Source organism: Narcine bancroftii, chromosome 10 (genome assembly GCF_036971445.1).
Source record: "Narcine bancroftii isolate sNarBan1 chromosome 10, sNarBan1.hap1, whole genome shotgun sequence".
NCBI classification, from domain to species: Eukaryota; Metazoa; Chordata; class Chondrichthyes; order Torpediniformes; family Narcinidae; genus Narcine; species Narcine bancroftii.
Window position 1 is genome coordinate 23,099,303 of NC_091478.1, and position 18,206 is coordinate 23,117,508.

The 18,206-nt window shown below is 41.2% G+C and overlaps 1 protein-coding gene across 15 annotated transcripts in view; it reads left to right on the forward strand.

The window, feature by feature from the left end:
- sfxn2 (sideroflexin 2) overlaps window positions 1-18,206 on the forward strand; it is a 100,281-nt gene that overhangs the window by 48,611 nt on the left and 33,464 nt on the right. For 12 of the 15 annotated variants that reach the window (XR_011345428.1, XR_011345429.1, XR_011345430.1 and 9 more), the window contains 2 exons: window positions 7,579-7,628; window positions 17,691-17,740. Coding sequence is in view for 11 of the 15 variants with exons in the window: in XM_069900173.1 (XP_069756274.1) it covers window positions 7,579-7,628; window positions 17,691-17,740 (100 nt within the window). In the remaining 4 variants the exon portion in view is untranslated. Of the gene's footprint in view, window positions 1-892; window positions 1,017-3,439; window positions 3,507-7,578; window positions 7,629-17,690; window positions 17,741-18,206 lie in introns of those variants that run through there. The other 3 variants (XM_069900175.1, XM_069900180.1, XM_069900182.1) reach the window with 2 other exon arrangements.

Genomic DNA, 18,206 nt, shown 5'->3' on the forward strand with positions numbered 1-18,206 from the left:
GCAGGTATAGCTGGGACCAATGCAAGTACCCAGAATCTTTGGAGAAAGTGGGATGAACCAAAGGAGATGTTATTGAGGGTGAGTACAAGTTCTACAATTGTTTGTTTTGAAAGGATTATGAGTTTTTGGAATTCCCTAACTTGGAGAATTGTGGATTGAAGTTTCTTTTATTGTAAGGTATACAAAATGCATGGGATTTATTTTCCTTTGACTGCCCTGTAAAGGTACACAGAGTCGCCACTAGTCTAGCGCTAACTATCAAGACAAGACAGAGAAGCAGAAAAGACTCCCCCAGAGACATCTAGTGCACCTCTGCTTATTATTGAACATGAAGGCAACCGCTCGCTGATCCATGAGGAGGAGTGATGTACTGCCTCCACAATGGCCTAGGCCTCCTTTTTGACTGAGGAATGGTGGACTTCAGGTCCTTGGAGGATGTGTGAGAAGAAGGCAACAGGCCTGCCTGCTTGGTTGAGTCTGGCATCCAGGGCAAAGTCAGACACATCACTCTCTACCTGGAACAGCGTGGACTCATCTGTAGCATGCATTGTTGCCTTGGCGATGTCGCTGAAAGCTGTGTGGACCTCTGCCGACAGGGGAAAGAGGCAGTTTTGACCAATGGACAAGCCTTCTCCGCATAGTTGGGGACCCATTGAGCGTAATTCAAGAAGAAACCCAGGCATCTCTTCAAGGCTCTGAGGGTGTGGGGAAGGGGTAGCTCCAGTAGAGGGCGCGTGCAGTCAGAGTCAGGACCAGTGATGCCGTTTTTGACCACACAGCCGAGAATGGCTAGTCGGGTTGTCCGGAACACACATTTCTTCTTGTTATAAGTAAGGTTTGGGAGCTTCGTGGCCCGGAGAAATTTTTGATGGCTGACATCATTGTCCTGCAGGTCGTGGCCACAGATGATCACATTATCGAGATATGGGAAGGTGGCCTGCAGTTTATAGTGGTCCACCATGCGGTCCAACTCCTGCTGGAAAACTGACACCTGTTGGTGACACCGAAGGGGACCCAGAGTAAGTGGTAGGGTCGACCATCTGCCTCGAATGCAGTATACTGGCGGTTCTCCCAGTGGATCAGGTGCTGGTGATGGGCTGCCTTAAGGTCGATCGTGTAGAAGACATGATATTGCACAATCAATTAACCACATCAGATATGTGGGGAAGGGGTTGGACATCAAGCTGTGTGTACTGAAAAGGAGCATAACTACGTTCACAGTCGCGTCAGAAAGTCCTTGAAGCAGCATAGCCAGAATTCGAGCGTGTTCAGGACAGCCGGTCAAGGGTCAATGTTGAGTCTCTCAGGTTTCACATATTGCTCCATTTTCTTGAAAAACATTATAGTCAATAAAATTAATGCACCATCAATTACCACAAAAGACTGAAGATGTGAAATTGATAGGCTGGAGTTATCAACTGATCATGGCAGGGTGAATGGGGAGCATGCAAAGGGATTATGGGTAGAATCGGTCTAAGGAGGTGTGGCCAGCTGGCAGTAGCCAATCACAGTATAATAGTGGTTTATCACGTGGAATTATTCTCCTGCTCTGGTGATTTCACTGGCCATCAGAACAGGCTCAAGCATGTCAAGTAACCTATCCACCTATCTCCTTTCCTCCAGTTCCCCACTCCCTTCCTTTCCTTCTCCCTTCGGAGAGCTCCCCTAGACCTCTCTCCCCCCACTACTTTAGCTTCTTTCTCCTCCCCTCCCACCTATATCCACCTTTTATATTAGTCTGTGCTCCTCCCCTGCCTCTTTCTCCCTCCCCTCCTCCTCTGCCCCTCCCCCCCCCATCTTTTTATTCAGTTGGAGCTTCTTTTTGCTTATGCCTGACTAAGGGCGCAGACCTGAAATGTTGGTCACCCTTTACTTCCTGAGATGCTGCATGACCTGCTGAGTTTCTTCAGCACATTTATGTATTGCACATAGAGCCAGGTAGCCTACTGATGATGTTCTCAAACTTGCTAGATGTTCATTCATTTAATATTTATGAATTTTCCTCATGGAGAGTTTGTTGTTATTTGTTACACAAATCGCAGGATACTGAATAAATTCACTCTATTGTTCCTTTTTGCCTTTCTGCCAACTCATTTGCCTCAATTTGTTTATGGGGAAGTGCTAAGTGGACAAAGGAGCTTCCCTGTAGTGGGATGAAGTGGTGGGGTGGGGGGGGGGGGTGGGGGGTGCTGGCTTCTGAGTAGTCACATCAACAAAGTCTAGGGACTGCCCACAGAGTAAACTCCCTTCCCCACAAACGACACACTGGTTCTGAACTGAAAGTGTGAGCAGTTGGGTGATGGCAGAAGAAGTGTGGAGTGCTTTATTGGGCGGAGAAGGAGAAAAAGCAGTCGGAACATCGCTTTAGAGGGCATTCAATAGATAGAGGACCCTGTCAAATGGAGTCTGTTCCTTCAGGGGAAGGAAACCCACATTTGGAGGTGTTTTTTTTTCAGTGTTAGTGCAAGCTGTTGTTAACCCCATTGAGTGAAACACAAAAGTCTGCAGATGCTGTGATTGTAGTAAAAGCACACAGAAAAGCTGGAGGAACTCAGCCAGTCTTACAGTGTCTCTGAGAAAGTTAAAGATATATTACCAACACTTCAGGCCTAAGCCATTCTTCAAGAGACAAGCAAAGAACAGGAAGGCATTTGAATAAAGTCTGAACATTAGCAGGGGGAGGAGTCCAGACCAACAAAAGGTGTTAATTGGATATGATTAACGGAGAGGTGAGAATTGATTTTGGCTTAGTGAAAGGAGAGAGAAAAGGGAAGAGAGAGAGAGAGACAGTTGGAAAGACGGCTGGGGAAGAGGACACTGTGAGACCGGCTGAGTTCCTCCAGTATTTCGGTGCGCTTTTGGTGATTAATAGAGGCTCATTCTTATTGATATTTAAACTACTTGCATTCCTCGAAGCTTCTTGGCAGTTGTGACTCCAACTCTTGCTGGGCAGTATGTAGTCAATCCACTGGGGGAGCTCATAACAAGGTGATACTGCAGTTAAAGCCTGCATCAAGGATTTTATTCTTTTTCAAATGACTAAACACGGCAGAATCACCATCCTACTTTCGTAACAATGGTCTAGTGTCAAAGGGCAGACAAGCTGCTTCCTTACATAAGAAAGTAAATAAGCTCTGTTCATAGAGATCCTGTAGTTGGATTTTGTCTTATAATAGGACACCCGTTAATTGTCTGAACATAATGTTAATTCTCCTTGAGCTTTTAATTTTCATGTTAAGCCAGTGTGTTTGTAGAGTTAACACTGGCATTTTTTTCCTATTCTCCCAGTTCACTTGCTAATGTCCAAACCACGTTGTCCATCGTGAGGGGAAAAAAACCTTTGGTAATCGTTTAGAAATGATGTCTTGGGAGGTTGTGAATAAAATGCAAATTCCTTCCCCTCTGATGTACCCATGTTGTGTGTATGTTGGTGTTGTAGATTGCAGCTGTGAAGGGTATCACACAAGTAGTGATCTCTAGAGTTACCATGGCCGCTCCAGGAATGAGTAAGTATCTAAATAAACACCCTTTGAATCTGTAGATAGCTCCAAACCATCTTTGGTTAGACAAGAAGCCAGATCACAGATGAGGTAATGGGCCAAGATGGCAGACTGTATAGTTATGAGATAAAGCGTTCCTGCCCCATTGGTGCACTTATTTTGATATGTAGTCAACACTGCCTTGTTTTTATTGCCTTTACTTTCTCAGAGTTAAACCTTTTGATCCATTTCTAAATTTGGAGTATGACTATCCTTTTGAACAATTCAATAAATTTAGTGATGCAATGATACATAATTATTTGCAAGCAATGAACTACTGTAAGTCGTTTAATTAAGATAGTGTGATCCAACCTTATTATGCGTCAACTATTCCTTTATAATTTTAAGTGTTTGGGGCACTGCTAATATCTCTTTGTCATCTTTTCTAGTTTTTCTGAGTTAAAGATCATGTATTAGTGCCAATAAATGATGGGCTTTGTGACTGTGTCCTACTGTTGTCATGGATACCAGATGATTGTCATGCCTTAGAAGATCTCATTTTGCATTAACTTGCAAAAATGCCAACCGAGTTAAGTAATAAAGGTGCAAGGCTTGTAATGGGGGCATTTAAAAACCCAATGTGAAATTGAATTTTAATGAACCTCGTTATTTGTTTGCTGACCTCTTGGTGTAACATAAATGAAATGTGATGCAAAATGCTCAATCAGTTGCAAGGCATGGGAAGTTGTCATTTTCTTGTGCTTGTTCCATTCGAAGTTTGCTCCAATTTTAATGGTGCCTAAGATGGTGTATAAACTCAAAGAGAATGAGGGACATTCAATGGATAATCACTTTAGCACTATCTAGCTGGTAGCCCTTTGTTGCAGCCCTGATAATTCCCATGTGTTAATTATTAATTCCTGGTAGTCCTGAATTATGATCAGAAACCAGGGCCATCTAGGTAAAGTGAAAACCTTTGTGCAATAGGACCAGCAAATAAACAAGGGAAGATTTTGTCTTTTCACCTCTTGCCACAAGCCTAGGATATTTCACAAAGGCATTACCAACCAGAAATAAAAGTGGTTCCAAGCAGCATAAATGAAATATTAGGACCAAGGGATTGGTCAAGGAGTATGGTTTGAATTGGGGGAGGAAAGAGTTCTAGAGCTTTGGAGCTTGATGGTTGACCACATTGCCACTAATACCGGGGTAATTTCAGAATGCTTGATACCATACAGGAAGACCTGTCTTCCAGTAGAAGAGTTGGAGGAGATGGAGACACATGAGACCTTGGGACAGATTTGAAAACGAGATGACTTTTTAAAATGTAAGAATTCTTAAGGTCAGTGAGCAGTGGGGTCAATGAATGAATAAGACAACAAGATTCGGGGCCTGGCCAGTTGGATTTTAGACGTCCAGCCTACGAAGAGTAGAATTATGGAGGTAGGGCAGGAATATGTGAACAAGTCATCGGATTATAAAGTGTGGTTGTGAGTGGGAAGTAAAAAATCTCCAAGAATGTTTGAGACTTCTGCAATTAAGCTCCACAAACTGTGGGAAGGACTTGCACACCTGAAACAATTTCAATGTGGATGCAGAGAGATGGGAACAAAGTGATCGCAACAATGGTTTCTTAACTATAAACTCTCTTTTAGTAAAAATAAAAGATAATTTCCTCCTCAGAGCTGCCTGCTGCAGACAAATGGTCTGTTTACGAAGCAGGTGAATTTGGTGGCATGCCCAGATATTTTTTGCTGTTGGGCATCCTTGCGTCTTCTCTCGGATGTTGTCAGTCTTTGGAAAGCCTCTGCTCTCTGGTCTTGACCAGTCAGCTGACCATTCACCTTCTTACTCTCTTTGATGCAGAAGAAGCTTTTGTAAATCAAATTGTACTTGCGTGCAAGGAGGAAGCCACTTAGCTCCTCAAACCAATTCCACAATTCAGTCAGACCATGCTGGTCTTCAACGTCACAGAGGAAATAATACTCAGAGATAGGATTGTAATACACAAACATACTGGAGAAACTCAGAAGGTCATGCTGAGTAAAGGGTAGCCAATGTTTCAGGCCTGGGCCCTTTGTATGATCAAAAAACAGACAGGTGCCTGAATAAAAAGGTGAGGGGGAGGAGAGGAGACAATGAAGGAAGGGTCGGGGGAGCACAGGCAAACCTAAGAGGTCATAGGTGGATACAGATGGAAGGGTAGAAGAAAAAAAGCTAATAGGGGAGAAGGTATACTATGGATTCTTACCTGTTGCAAATTCTCCTGTCCATTCCTCTCCCCTCTCCTGCTCCCCCCTCACCCCAGCTTTTTATTCAGGCACCTGCCTGCTTTTGCTTATACCTGACAAAGAACCATTGGTTATCCTTTACTTCCTATGAACACTGTGTGACCTGTTGAGTTTTTCCAGGATGTATGTGCACTGGACTCGACCCCAGCATCTACAAACTTTCTGTTTAACTTGAGGATAGGATTCATGTACAGTTGGAAAGTCATGGTCAGATTAGAGACACAATCACATGGCTTTCTGATGGGCAATTTAGTAGAGTAATACGAGACTTAGGAGAGATCTGATGGAAATTTATAAAATCATGGAGGTGGACCATCAAAATTTTCCCCCTATGGTAATAGCTTCACACAATAGATGACGTGTTTATGGTGATGAGGAGGAGGTTTGAGGGAGATGTCCAGGAACTGGCTGCTCAATGTCATGGTGGAAGCAGATACAGTAATAACATTTAGAGGCTTCTAGATAGATACATGAACATTAAGGGGTGGAGGGATATCTATCAGGTGCAAGCATTGGAGATTTGGTTTGATATGTGTTCAGTTTCTCATTGTGTTCCTTAATATGTTTTTGGTTATTCAAGTTAAACACCCTGATTCAAAATTAACAATTGACCTGGCATCAGTTACATTTTGTGGAATAGGTTTCAAATTTTGGATGCCATGCATGTCAGAAGGTTTCCTAACCACTTTCAAAAGGCCTTAGTCTAATGTTTGGATCACACCCTGTGATTCTAGACTTCCAAAGCTAGAGAAGTAGCTTCTCTATTCATCAGAAACATCAGTGTCCCACCTGAGTAATAGCACTGGTGAAGGACATAAGTGACACGTTACCTTGTAATGCGAATCTCATGGAAACTATGAAAGGCATAACTAAGATAGAGATAGGTAAATTGTTTCCATTGGTTGGGGAGACACAAACTAAGGACATAGCCTCAAGATTTAGGGTAGTAGATTTAGGATGGAGACGAGGAGGAAATTCTTTTCCCAGAGGATGGTGAATCTGTGAAATTCACTGCCCATCGAAGCAGTAGAGGATACGTCAGTAAATATGTTTAAAATAAGTCTGCAGACTTTGGTGTTTTATTTCTATTTACTACAAAGAAGGAGTGAAAGAAACCAAATAGCTTCTATCCTTATTGTAAAACTAGAAAAGTAAATTGAAAAGGATCAGGCAGAAGGCACAGAATCCACAAGTAAAGCACCTTCAAGTACAAGAATAATGTTTATCTTATAGTGATCAGGCTATTAACCCTCCTCATATTACCACAACCCTAAACCCAAACCACTCTACATTTTAAAGACGGCCTTTTCATTTTAGTAATCAATCTAGTTAACCTTCTCTGCAATGTCTCCATGACATACATATTTTAAATGGGGAAGCCAGAGCTGCATGCACTGTGGTTCCACCAAAATCCCATAGCGTTTCAATGCTTTTATACTCCACCCACGTGTAATAAATGCCTATATCCCACATGTTGCAATACTTGCTGTAGCTCTGTGCTAACTTTCTGCCATTCTTGGACAAGGGTGTTGTCAGCAAATTGCTCTGTGCCCTGGCTAATATCCTTCAGGGGATGAACTCTTTCATCCTTACCTAGTCTGGCCTCTATGTTACTCCAGACCCAACAATACAGGTTGACTCTTCAGTGCTTTCTAAAATGGGTCAGAGAGCCACTAAATTCAAGGGAAATTAGTTATGGACAATAAATGCTGGCAATTCCAGTCACAGACTTTTGGTATGGCCTAAAACTCATGTCCACTGCAAAATGAAAATGGATTGACTTATTGTAACCTCTTTCTTGTTTATAGTTATTTTGCCCATTCTAATGGAAAGGCTGGAGAAGTATCCTTTCATGCAAGTAAGTGGACCTTGTCTATTAACACAAACCCAAAAAAGTAAAATACAACAATTTTTTTCAAAAGGTTTGTTTCCTGAAAAAAAAATTGGGAATTATGATAGACAACATCAAGGTGAACACAAAATAATTTCAGATTTGCTGTATCATCCAGGAAGTTGGAGAAACATTGAATTAACTTTATATGAATGTAGCATGTTTAATCACTTAATAGTGCTGACTCATTGCGTTAGTTCAACTGACCTAAAAATGATTTGCCGTTGATTTTCATTTGTACTCAGCATCTGATGCCTCTTGTGTCACTGTCCAACAATAATGGCCAACGTTGATGGATTCCAATTGCCTTGGTACCGCTTTTCCATTGTCACAACGTTCTGATGAAACCTTCAGATTTCAGATTTATTGTCAGAGTGCATACATGACTATCACTTACAATCCTGAGATTCCTTTGTCCTGCGGGCGCAGCAGAATTACCACTAATTGGTAGTGCAAAAAATAAAGTGTACACAGCGTAAAACATGTAAACAAAGAAAGAACTGTAAACAAACTGACTGTGTAATGAAACCTTTCATCACGTTTGTCAAGATCAGCAGGGAAATATTGCACTTCATGGTTTTGTATTCGAAGTAGACTTAAAATGTGACAGGAAATCATAAAAATAGGTTATATCTAAAAATGGTATGTGATAGGAACTTTTTAAGGTGATTTTCGTGATCAGCAGCACAGAATCCATAAAATACACCCAAAAGTGTTCAGGAAGTAAAATCTTCATTGTCTTTTGTTCTTGGCGCTGAAATGAAAGCCGTTTTCATGTTGTGGTGGCTCCCCTAGTCCTTGCTGTTAGAGGCAATGTTTCACATTTGGTTGAAAGGAAGGAAGTACTGATGCTGGAATCCAGAAGTAAAATAGAACACAAGAAGACCTCATCAGGCCGCGCAGAATCTGTGGATGCAAAAAGGGATGAGTCAACATTTTGGGTCATCGCCCTGCATCAGGACTGAGAGGGAATAGGAATATGCAGGAGGGGTGGGAAATGGGACAGAAGCTGGTGAATAATGGGTGGAAACTAAGGGGAGGTGATGCTGGGCAGATGGAACCAGGTGGGGGGGGGTGGTGTAGGTGCGCGAGGACGGGCAAGATGAGCAAAGGGAGAATAAAACTTGATTGATGGATAATTGTGTGAGGGAATAAACCAAATGATAAAAGACGTCTCGTATTCCATTTGGATAGCTTGCAATCCAAAGGTATGAATATTGAATTTTCCATTTTTGTGCAACTAGCTCCCTGGTGCCCTACCACACACATTCACATATCTACCTAGTTGTTTCCCCCATGTGTTTACGTTTCTCAATCCCCCTCCCCTCCCCACCCTGTTCCATCTATCCATCATTCCCATCCCCTTCTGGTTCCACCCATTATCTACCAGCCCCTCTCCCATCCCTTCCCCACCCTGTTTCATCTGTCTGTAATCTTATCCCCATCTGGTTCCACCCATTATCTACCAGCCTCTCTCCCATCCCCTCCACTTCCCCACCCTGTTCCATCTGTCTGTCATCCCATGTTGCCAACCTTTGACCCACATCCATTCCCTATCTGGACCCATCTGTCCATCATTCCCACCCTATCAGGTTCCACTTATCAGCTTCTGACCCCCCCCTCCCTTCCACCCAACATTCTACTATACATAGAAAATACAAAATTACAGCACATTACAGGCCCTTTGGCCCATGATGTTGTTCTGGCCTATAAAATGTATACTTATCACAAAAAAAATCTGTCAATCTTTCCTATTCGAACTCCGTCTCAATGCAGGGTCTCAACCAGAAACATTAACTGACACCATTTGCTTTCACAGATGCTGCTTGAGCTGGTAAATTCTTCTAGCGTTCTGTTGTAATTTCATATTTGGTCCAACCTTCTACAGTCTGAAGCTATCAATTGTATCGCCGTTTAATCAGTGATGAGGAAATTTGCTTTTTTTTCGGCATCTCTATTAATGCAATGGCAAAATAAATGTTTGGTATCCTTACCATGTGGATTTCCTGCAGGTGATCCAGTTTAGAGTTATGGAGGTTAGCAGGTTAGTTGCTCACTATAAATGAACTCTAATGTGGTAGAGTCTGGAAGGAGTTTATGAGAATTTAGGATCAATGTAAATGTTGGTTGATAGTCAACCCAGTCTCTATAGGCCAAAGGGCCTGTTTTTATTTTGTGTCTCTTTAACTCATCAGTTCAATTGCCCTCTTGTTTGAAAAGCAGGTTTTTATTTCCATGTGAATCTTGTTAACTGATTTATTTTGAAAATAAAAGCAGAAACACTTTTACGAATAAGTGTTTATCCTTGAGCAGCAGCTGCATCTGCCATTTATTGTCAGATATTCACCTATATTTAATTCTTAATTTAGATTTTCAGCACGGTAACAGGACCTTCCAGCCCATGAGCATGTGCAGCCCAAAAACACTAATCAACGTACAAAACCCACAGTTTTGGAAGGTGGGAGGAAACTGGAGGAAACCCACACAGAGAACGTTCAAATTCCTTATAGACAGTGCTGGATTTGAACCTAAATTGCTGGAACTATAATAGCGTTGCAATGTAATAGCATTGTGCTACTGCTACACTGACTATACTTGCCCAATTCACCATGAAGGAACTGAGATAGGAATGGTATGCATTGGAAATTAGATGTTGAGATGGAAAAGATAAAGAATTCAACTTTACCCTGCCCTATGGAATGCCAGCAACTCCATGCTTCAGGGCCACACCCTGACCTTTTAGTCTGGGAAACAAAATCAAAATGCTGTAGATGGTGCCTATCTGAAGTAAAACCAGTTATTTAATTAACATTTCACTTCAGTGAATTTTCATCCAAATTTCCGAATGGTAATTGGACTCAGGTGAAAGGTTATTCGACCAGAAATGTTGACTGAATGTCGGCCTCCACAGATGCTGACCAACCTGGTGAGTTCTTTTGGCATTTCCTTTGTATCTGTTCTCTATAACTCACTTCTTTCACCCATCAATCGTATCAACTCTACAACATTCCCATGGCAACCCTGGCCTCACTTTATCTTCTTTGTCCTGTTCATCCCATAGTTTGAACTTAGATTTGTATTTTTCAGTTTCTGCTTTTCAGTTTTCTATCTCCCTAACAATCCTTTATTGCTCTATAAAACCACATTCTTTCATTCTAAAATGTCCACTTTTCTGCCATTTATCCTTGAGCCAGCGATCACCCTCCTGGATATTTTCCCACTATTTCTAGTCTTTGCATGTCAGTCTTGTTTCAGGATATACTCAACCAGAGTTGGTGCTCCGTATCTGATATGTATGCTTATGTCCCCATGGTACAGCGTTTTGTTGGTTGTTACCCATACTTATTTATGAATCAATGCCAGTCTTCACTATTCAACATGCCCCAGGGGCCCTTTGCCTGCTTGTGGAGAACAAGTAATGAGAAAAATAAACCTGCAGATGCTGGAATGTGGAGCAAAAAATATACAAGTGGCTGGAAGAACTCAGTGAGTTGGGCAGCATTTATGGAAGGCAATTGATGACCTCTTGGGTCGAGACAAGGCCCAGCTGGCAAAATAGGTAATGTTTGACCACTTATGAACATTTTTGACATTACTCTAAAGAGAATCAAGAAATGCTACAAGAGATTTGGCCCAAAGCCATGCTTGACACAATTGTTATTGGAAACACAATGAAACGGATGAAAGCTGATGAAGATTCTGTGAGGTGTTTTCAAAAGAGTTGTAAAAACATGTGAGATAAGGGGAACTGAACATTCAGTGATGTTAGCATCATGCATTCTATGCGGTGATGAGATTTTTTGTGTTAAATGTAACCACTTCCAACATCAAGAGAAACAGGCACTGTGATTGCAGTGCAATACACAAAATCACAGGTGATGTAGCATCTGTAAGAAGTTTCAGGCCTGATTCCTTTGTCAAGATATGAGCAAAGAACAGGCAGGCATCTGAATAAAAAGGTGGGGGGGGGGGGGGGGGGGAGAGGAAAGGAGGGAGGAAGGGAGAAGGAGAGGAACAGTGATTAACAGGTAAGAGGTCATAGGTGGATATAGGTAGGAGGGTACATGAGGAAAAAGCTGCAAAGTGAAAGGGAGAATGGATAATTCTCTTTTTAATATCTTTTTTATAGAGTTTAACAAAAACCCTTTACACAAGGTATACTAATGATAATATAAATATATCACTTATCAATTGTAAATTAGAAGCAGAACCACAATTTATATAACTTATTTTGTTCAGGACATCAAATTCTATAATTATAATAATTAAACAATTAAATCATAACTCATACTATGTCCAAAAATAATACTGAATACAAAAATTATACAAATATAATACACGTAAAATTCCCTTATACAGTGAAACCTCGTTAGAATACGATTTGGTAATCCACAGAATCGCTTAGAGCGCAGGTGTGTGTGGACCCCAAACATTGATTTTAGGAGGCCAGGCTAACAGTGGCTAACAGCCACAAACTCAAAAATGGGCACTTATGACTCATTTACTATGTTAATATGTGGAGTTTAAAGGTCTTAAAGGTCTTATTATAGGGTTTGAGTCACAGTATTCTGTTTTCCTGCTTCCTGAATCATGACGTATATGCATCTGTTCCGCAACTCGGCTGTAACGCGGAATGAAATCTTGGACCCCAACTACCGCATTCTAACGAGATTTTACTGTATAAGATATTTTATACTTCTCTGATTTGATCATGTTGTTCTGTGATATGATCCATGATCTGTAGTCTTGATAATAAAAAGGAAAAAAGAATTTTTAAAAATTCCTACTCATCTACCCCTCCCTCTAAACAAGGTTCTCTGTTCATATTGTAAATATGAATTGAATAATGGCCCAAGATACCAGACAGGAAATCCCCAGAGCAACCACATCACTTAATCCACGAATGTGCCCCACATCTTATCAAATTCAGGGTAATTCTCTGAATGGGGAGGAAAGGAGACTGAGGAATAGGGAAATGGGGAAGGGGTTTAACAAAAACTGGAGTAGACAGTGTTAATTCCACCTGGTTAGACAGTGCCAAGACAGAATGTAGGGTGTTGCTCCTCCAATTTGAGGGTAGCTTCTGGGAGCAGATGCAACAGAGGTGGAGGAATTGAGAGAAAGGAATAGAATCCTTACAGGAGTCTGGCTGTGGAGGTGTGCTCAAGGTAACTGTGGGAGTTTGTAGAAAATATCAGTAGAGAGAATGTCTTCCAAGATAGAGATAGAGAGATCGTGAAGGGGGAGAGTGTTGCTAAAGATGAACCAAGTGAATTTGAGGTTGGCGTGAAAATAAGCCGCAAAGTGGATAAACTTGACTACCCTGTACTCCTCCTACCTGTTTCTCCCACTCCTTCCCCCACCCCCCCACCCCCAGTCTTTTTATTCAGGCACCTGCTTGCTTTTTGCTCATACCTTGACAAAGGGCTCAGGCCTGAAACGATGGTTACCCTTTAGTTCCTTTAGATGCTGTGTGACCTACTGAGTTTCTCCAGCACTTCTGTGTGTTCTTCTTTCTGATTTGGCTGTGATAAATGAGGTGATACTGAGAGCAGGTAAATTCCTTCAGAATCTCAGTGGTGTACTGCTTTTACTTTAAGATGGAACTGTGCCAAATCAACTTGCAAAGGTCACAAAGGTCACAAGATGCCTTTGGGTGATAATAAATTTGGGTGGAGATCTCTACTGACAGCGTCACACCAGTCACCCCACCAAATGAATTCCATGGATCTCATTAGGCGTGTTATATAACCGAAGGCAAACATGATCCTCCTTGTTCGGCAGTGTTTCATTTCACCTCCTGTATTTCTCCCTTAAGTCTTGAAGACACTGTTTTGCTGTAGTATTCCTGGTATTGGATGTGCATATACAGATATAGAGCCACTGACAGAGAGCCAACAATACTGACACAAGGAAGCATTTAGCCATCTCTGACTCCCCTATTTTACCTCCACAACAGACTGACCGTCTCCAACTTTATTTGGACTCTTAATTATTTTCACCTACTTTTATGATATAAAAGGTCAATGAGACCATACTGGCTCAGTGCATTCCGATCCCTTCCTATTTTCCTGTATCTCTTCTCTCATGTACATAGAACATGCATTGTTTATTCGATATATTAATTTTTGGGTATATTATTCTCACAAACCTGAACGCCCTCTTTGGATAGATTTGGAATTGAAATCTGTACAGAGGTATTTATTATCTTCCTTATTGGGAGCTGCTCTTCCTTTTACAATTTCTAAGATTAGTAGACACATACTTTTAACCCAATACTTAAACATACATTACAGGTTTGGTTCAATTTCACAAATATTTTTGATTTAAATTTTTTTAGTTTATCTGGTACTATCTATCTCAGCTGTTTGTTTCATTGTCTGTAATGGATCAAGCCTTTTCTTTTTAGAAAAGCAAAGCTACTATCTATTTTTCAGATCTGTTTACAGATGGACATTCAATGTCTTTTGATATAATATCTAACAAATATAATATATCTAAGTCACGTCTTTTAGATATTTCCAATTTAGAAGATTTTTGAATAAAATATTACCTAACTTGGCTATATCATATCAACCTGATTTTGTTGATACTCTTTTTCTTTTGAATCTTTCCCATAAGGTTTTTAATAGATAATATTTACAATAATTTATTCAAATTGCAATCGATCTCAAATGATAAAATTAGAGGAACTGGAGAATTGGAACTTCAGTCACTTCTCCCAGAGGAACTTTGGGAAAAGATTTTTGGAATGGTTAATACCACTTCATTATATATGTCTGACACACATTGATTCAGTTTAAAGTGCTACATTGGATTCATATATTGAAAGGTGAATTGGCCAGTATGTTTCCTAATGTTAGTCCTATGTGCGATAGATGTAAATGACAAGTGTATAGGAGAAGTATTGGATAGATACAGTACAGATCTGATTATCTGAAATTGGATTCTCCAAAATTACCATTTATCCAAATTTTTTTTTTAATTCGGATGAATGAGGATATTGGAAACAATCAGAAATCTTTATTTATCCGAAATATTTTCAGAGCTGAAGTGACCTCACAGGTTGGAAAAAAATGCACTCAATATGAAATTAGAACGATGATTGTCCTTGTTTCAGGTAACTCCCTCCCCTCTCTCTTTCCAATTCTTCTTTACCTTCCCCTATTGACTTTTCTCTCCAACACTCCCTCTCAAACTGCGTGCCACTGCAATCGGTCAGAAGAATCCCTTGTCCTGGTGTCATCAGGGAGAGCAGCCTCCCAGGCAGGAGTGGGACCTTGGGCTCCTGGGTGGGAGTGGAGATCTCAGGCACCTGGGTGGGAGTGGGACCTCGGACTCAGTGGCATTCTGTCCCCTCCCCTCCCCTCCTAACCTCTTTCCTCCCTCCCTCCTCAGCACACGAGAAGCTGATGACGACTCCAAATCCTCTCCTCATCCTACTCCCCGGAGTGCGTGTACCATGTTGTATTGCTAATTAATTAAACATTGAAAATTACAGATAAGGTCTTTCAGCCCACTATGTTGTGCTGACCTACTCCATAACAATCTAATCCCTCCCTCCCTCACACTCATAACCCTCCATTTTTTTTACACCCATATGCCAATCTTAATGTCTTTTGCATGTTCCTATTGTACCCGTCTCCACCACTCACCCTTGCATTCATTCCAGACACCCACCACTCTAAGTTTGGGGAAAAACCCATCTCTGACATCTCCCCTAAACTGTCCTCCGCTCACCTTAACTACACCCATCAAGTTCCTCTGTTCTCCTGCATCCCACTATTTGTACCCTAAATCAATTAGCCTACTGGCATGCCTTTAGTAATTGGGTGGAAGCTGGAGCACCCAGAGGAATCTCCTAGGTTCAGAGGGCAATCTCCGCACAGGGAACAGGAAAGATCAGGCTGGAAGCCAGGTCACTAGCTATAACTAAAGGGCAGCATGGTTAGCGTAGTGGTTAGCATGTTGCTATTACAGCGTCAGTGATCCAGGTTCGAATCTGGCGCTATCTGTAAGGAGTTTGTATGTTCTCCCTGTGTCTGCATGGGTTTTTCTCTGGGTGCTCCCATTTCCTCCGACCCTCCAAAAAATAAGGGGTTGTAGGTTAATTGGCTGTAATTGGACATCACAGGTTTAAATGGTCAGAAATTGAGTTCTACTGTGTTGTAAATAAAATTTAAATTCAACTAGTCTTTCAACTTTAAAAATATGACAAATTGAATGGTGTTAGAAAGGTTTCCATTTCAATGAAAGGAATTGAGAAGGTGGGAGAAGCACCCTAGCACATTGTGCAAGAGGAACTCAGCAGGTTGAGCAGTGTCAGTGGGAGAAAAAGAATTATCAATACATTGAGGTGAAACACTTCATTGGGACTGAAGGGAGTCCATACAGAAGTCAATGTAACGAGGACAGGGTGGCACCATGTGAGATCAATGAAACTGAAAGTCCAGAGGAGGAGGATCAATTCCAAGAGGACCAGGCCTCGAGGCCCTTAACCCTTTGGACTCTGTATCCTGGTTTTCAGGGACTACCAACAAATGCATATACTCTGCGTCCCCGTTTTCAGGACTGGTTTTATACCCAACCACCAGCTGGTTGGTATTGGTGTTCTTATTTTTGTTAACCCATGGACCCAGTCCAGAGTATATATTATGAAAGGTTAAAAGTAGGTTTGAATGCAAGAAATTTCAAATTGAGAGCAGGAAGAATTTTTTACACGGAGCTGCTTTCATTTGAAGCAGATTATTGAAGTACTGTGTCAACATTAGAGATTAGGTTGGCTGAGTAAGAGACAAGGAAACAAGATGGGTAAAAATAATCAGGACTGTTTGCTTGCATGTAAAAGTACTATGCTGGAGAAACTCAGCAGGTCAAACTGTGTAATATAGAGCAAAGATAAAGACCCATAACCAATGTTTTGGGCTGAGCCTTGCATCAAGGTTTTTACTACAATCATGGTGTCTGCAGATTTTCTTGTTTTACTCTTGTCTACTGCAAAACTCAGCAAACTCTCTTCAAGGGGTGCCTACCCGGAAGAAATTTTCCTTTGCTCTCCGAAGGAAGTTCTGTGGGAATATCTATCACTCCTCCCCATCTGTAATCCTAGATGAAGGGCTTAAGCCTGAAATGTTGGTTCAGTATAAAATACACTGACCTGCTGAGTTTCTCCAGCATTGCGTTTTTACTTCAATCACTGTCTGCAGACTTCCGTGTTTTACATTTTGCTTGCATGATACAGCTAGAAAGATTGTCTCGAAATTGTATGTTTGTGCTCTAAAATGTTCCCACTTTAATTACCGAACTCTCGAGTTTTCTGCAGCCCAGAGCAATGTGATCTTTTCCCAATTTATTCTTACCCACTAATAACACATGACATTCCTCCTGGCCACTGAAGCCCTAATGATCATACACCCTTGATTTGATTACCTTCAACCCCCACTTGAAATGACATCATGGACTTCCCCACCCCCCCCCCCCATCACCAGAGAAGGTCTCACTAATGTCAGGCCTGTTCACTGGCCAGAGTTAATGCTGAATTTCCAAACAATCTGCGAACACTCAAAAGCCACACCCAGCAGCGGATTAATATATCTTTGCAAATGACAATCAGATTTGAGGCCATTGTATATGCTTCCAGCTGAGTGAAATTCCCAGATTTATTATCCCACACCATCTCCACTTCTCCAGACGAGAAGCATTAAGGTTCAAGATTCTTTTTATTGTCGCCTAATAATATACGTGATATACTTCAACATTGTCTGCCATAAGGCAAACAGAGAGTCCCCATGAGCCCAGTGCCCCTAACAATAAGAAAAAGCTAAGCAACAAAGAATCCTTTCAAGGTCCCGATATTAGGATCCATCAGCATTAACATCTTTCTCGTGGAATATTTAAAGATAAAACATTTCTTTCTAAAGTATTTTCTGAGAAGCAGCTGCCACTAGTCATTTTTTTCTTCATGTTTGGTTCCTGTGGCTGTGTTTATGTTTTTATTTATGCATTTATTTTTATACTTTTCATTTACAGAGAATTAAGTTCCTTCATGCCCCACTACAAGTGATGCTGGTTGGATGCTTGTAAGTAGATGTTCACTTATCTCTAAATACTTTTGATGCTTTCCCCCTTTCATCCCATTCGCATTTATTTTATAGATAACTAATTTGGAAAATCTGCTCTTTATTTGCACAGTCAGGCAGTGTTTTAAAATGATTTTTAAAAACCCATATTTCAGTAAAATATCTTAATGTGATAAGTCCATCCAGCAGAATTTCTTGAAGCAATGTGTAGATCGGCCAATCAGTTAAGGTTCTATATAGACCTTGTATTGGCAAATGATATTGCCCAGGTGATTGGAGTTTCAATGGGGGAATGTTCTGAAAATAATGATCATTCTTCCTTAACTTTCAAATTAGTTATGGACAAGGATGCACTTGGACCTTGTGGAAAAGTATAAATTGGGGGAGGGCAAATCATGACAGAATTGGACAAGAGGTGGGGGGGAGTAAACTTACAAGCCCACAACTGTCATGAGGGAGCTTTGGA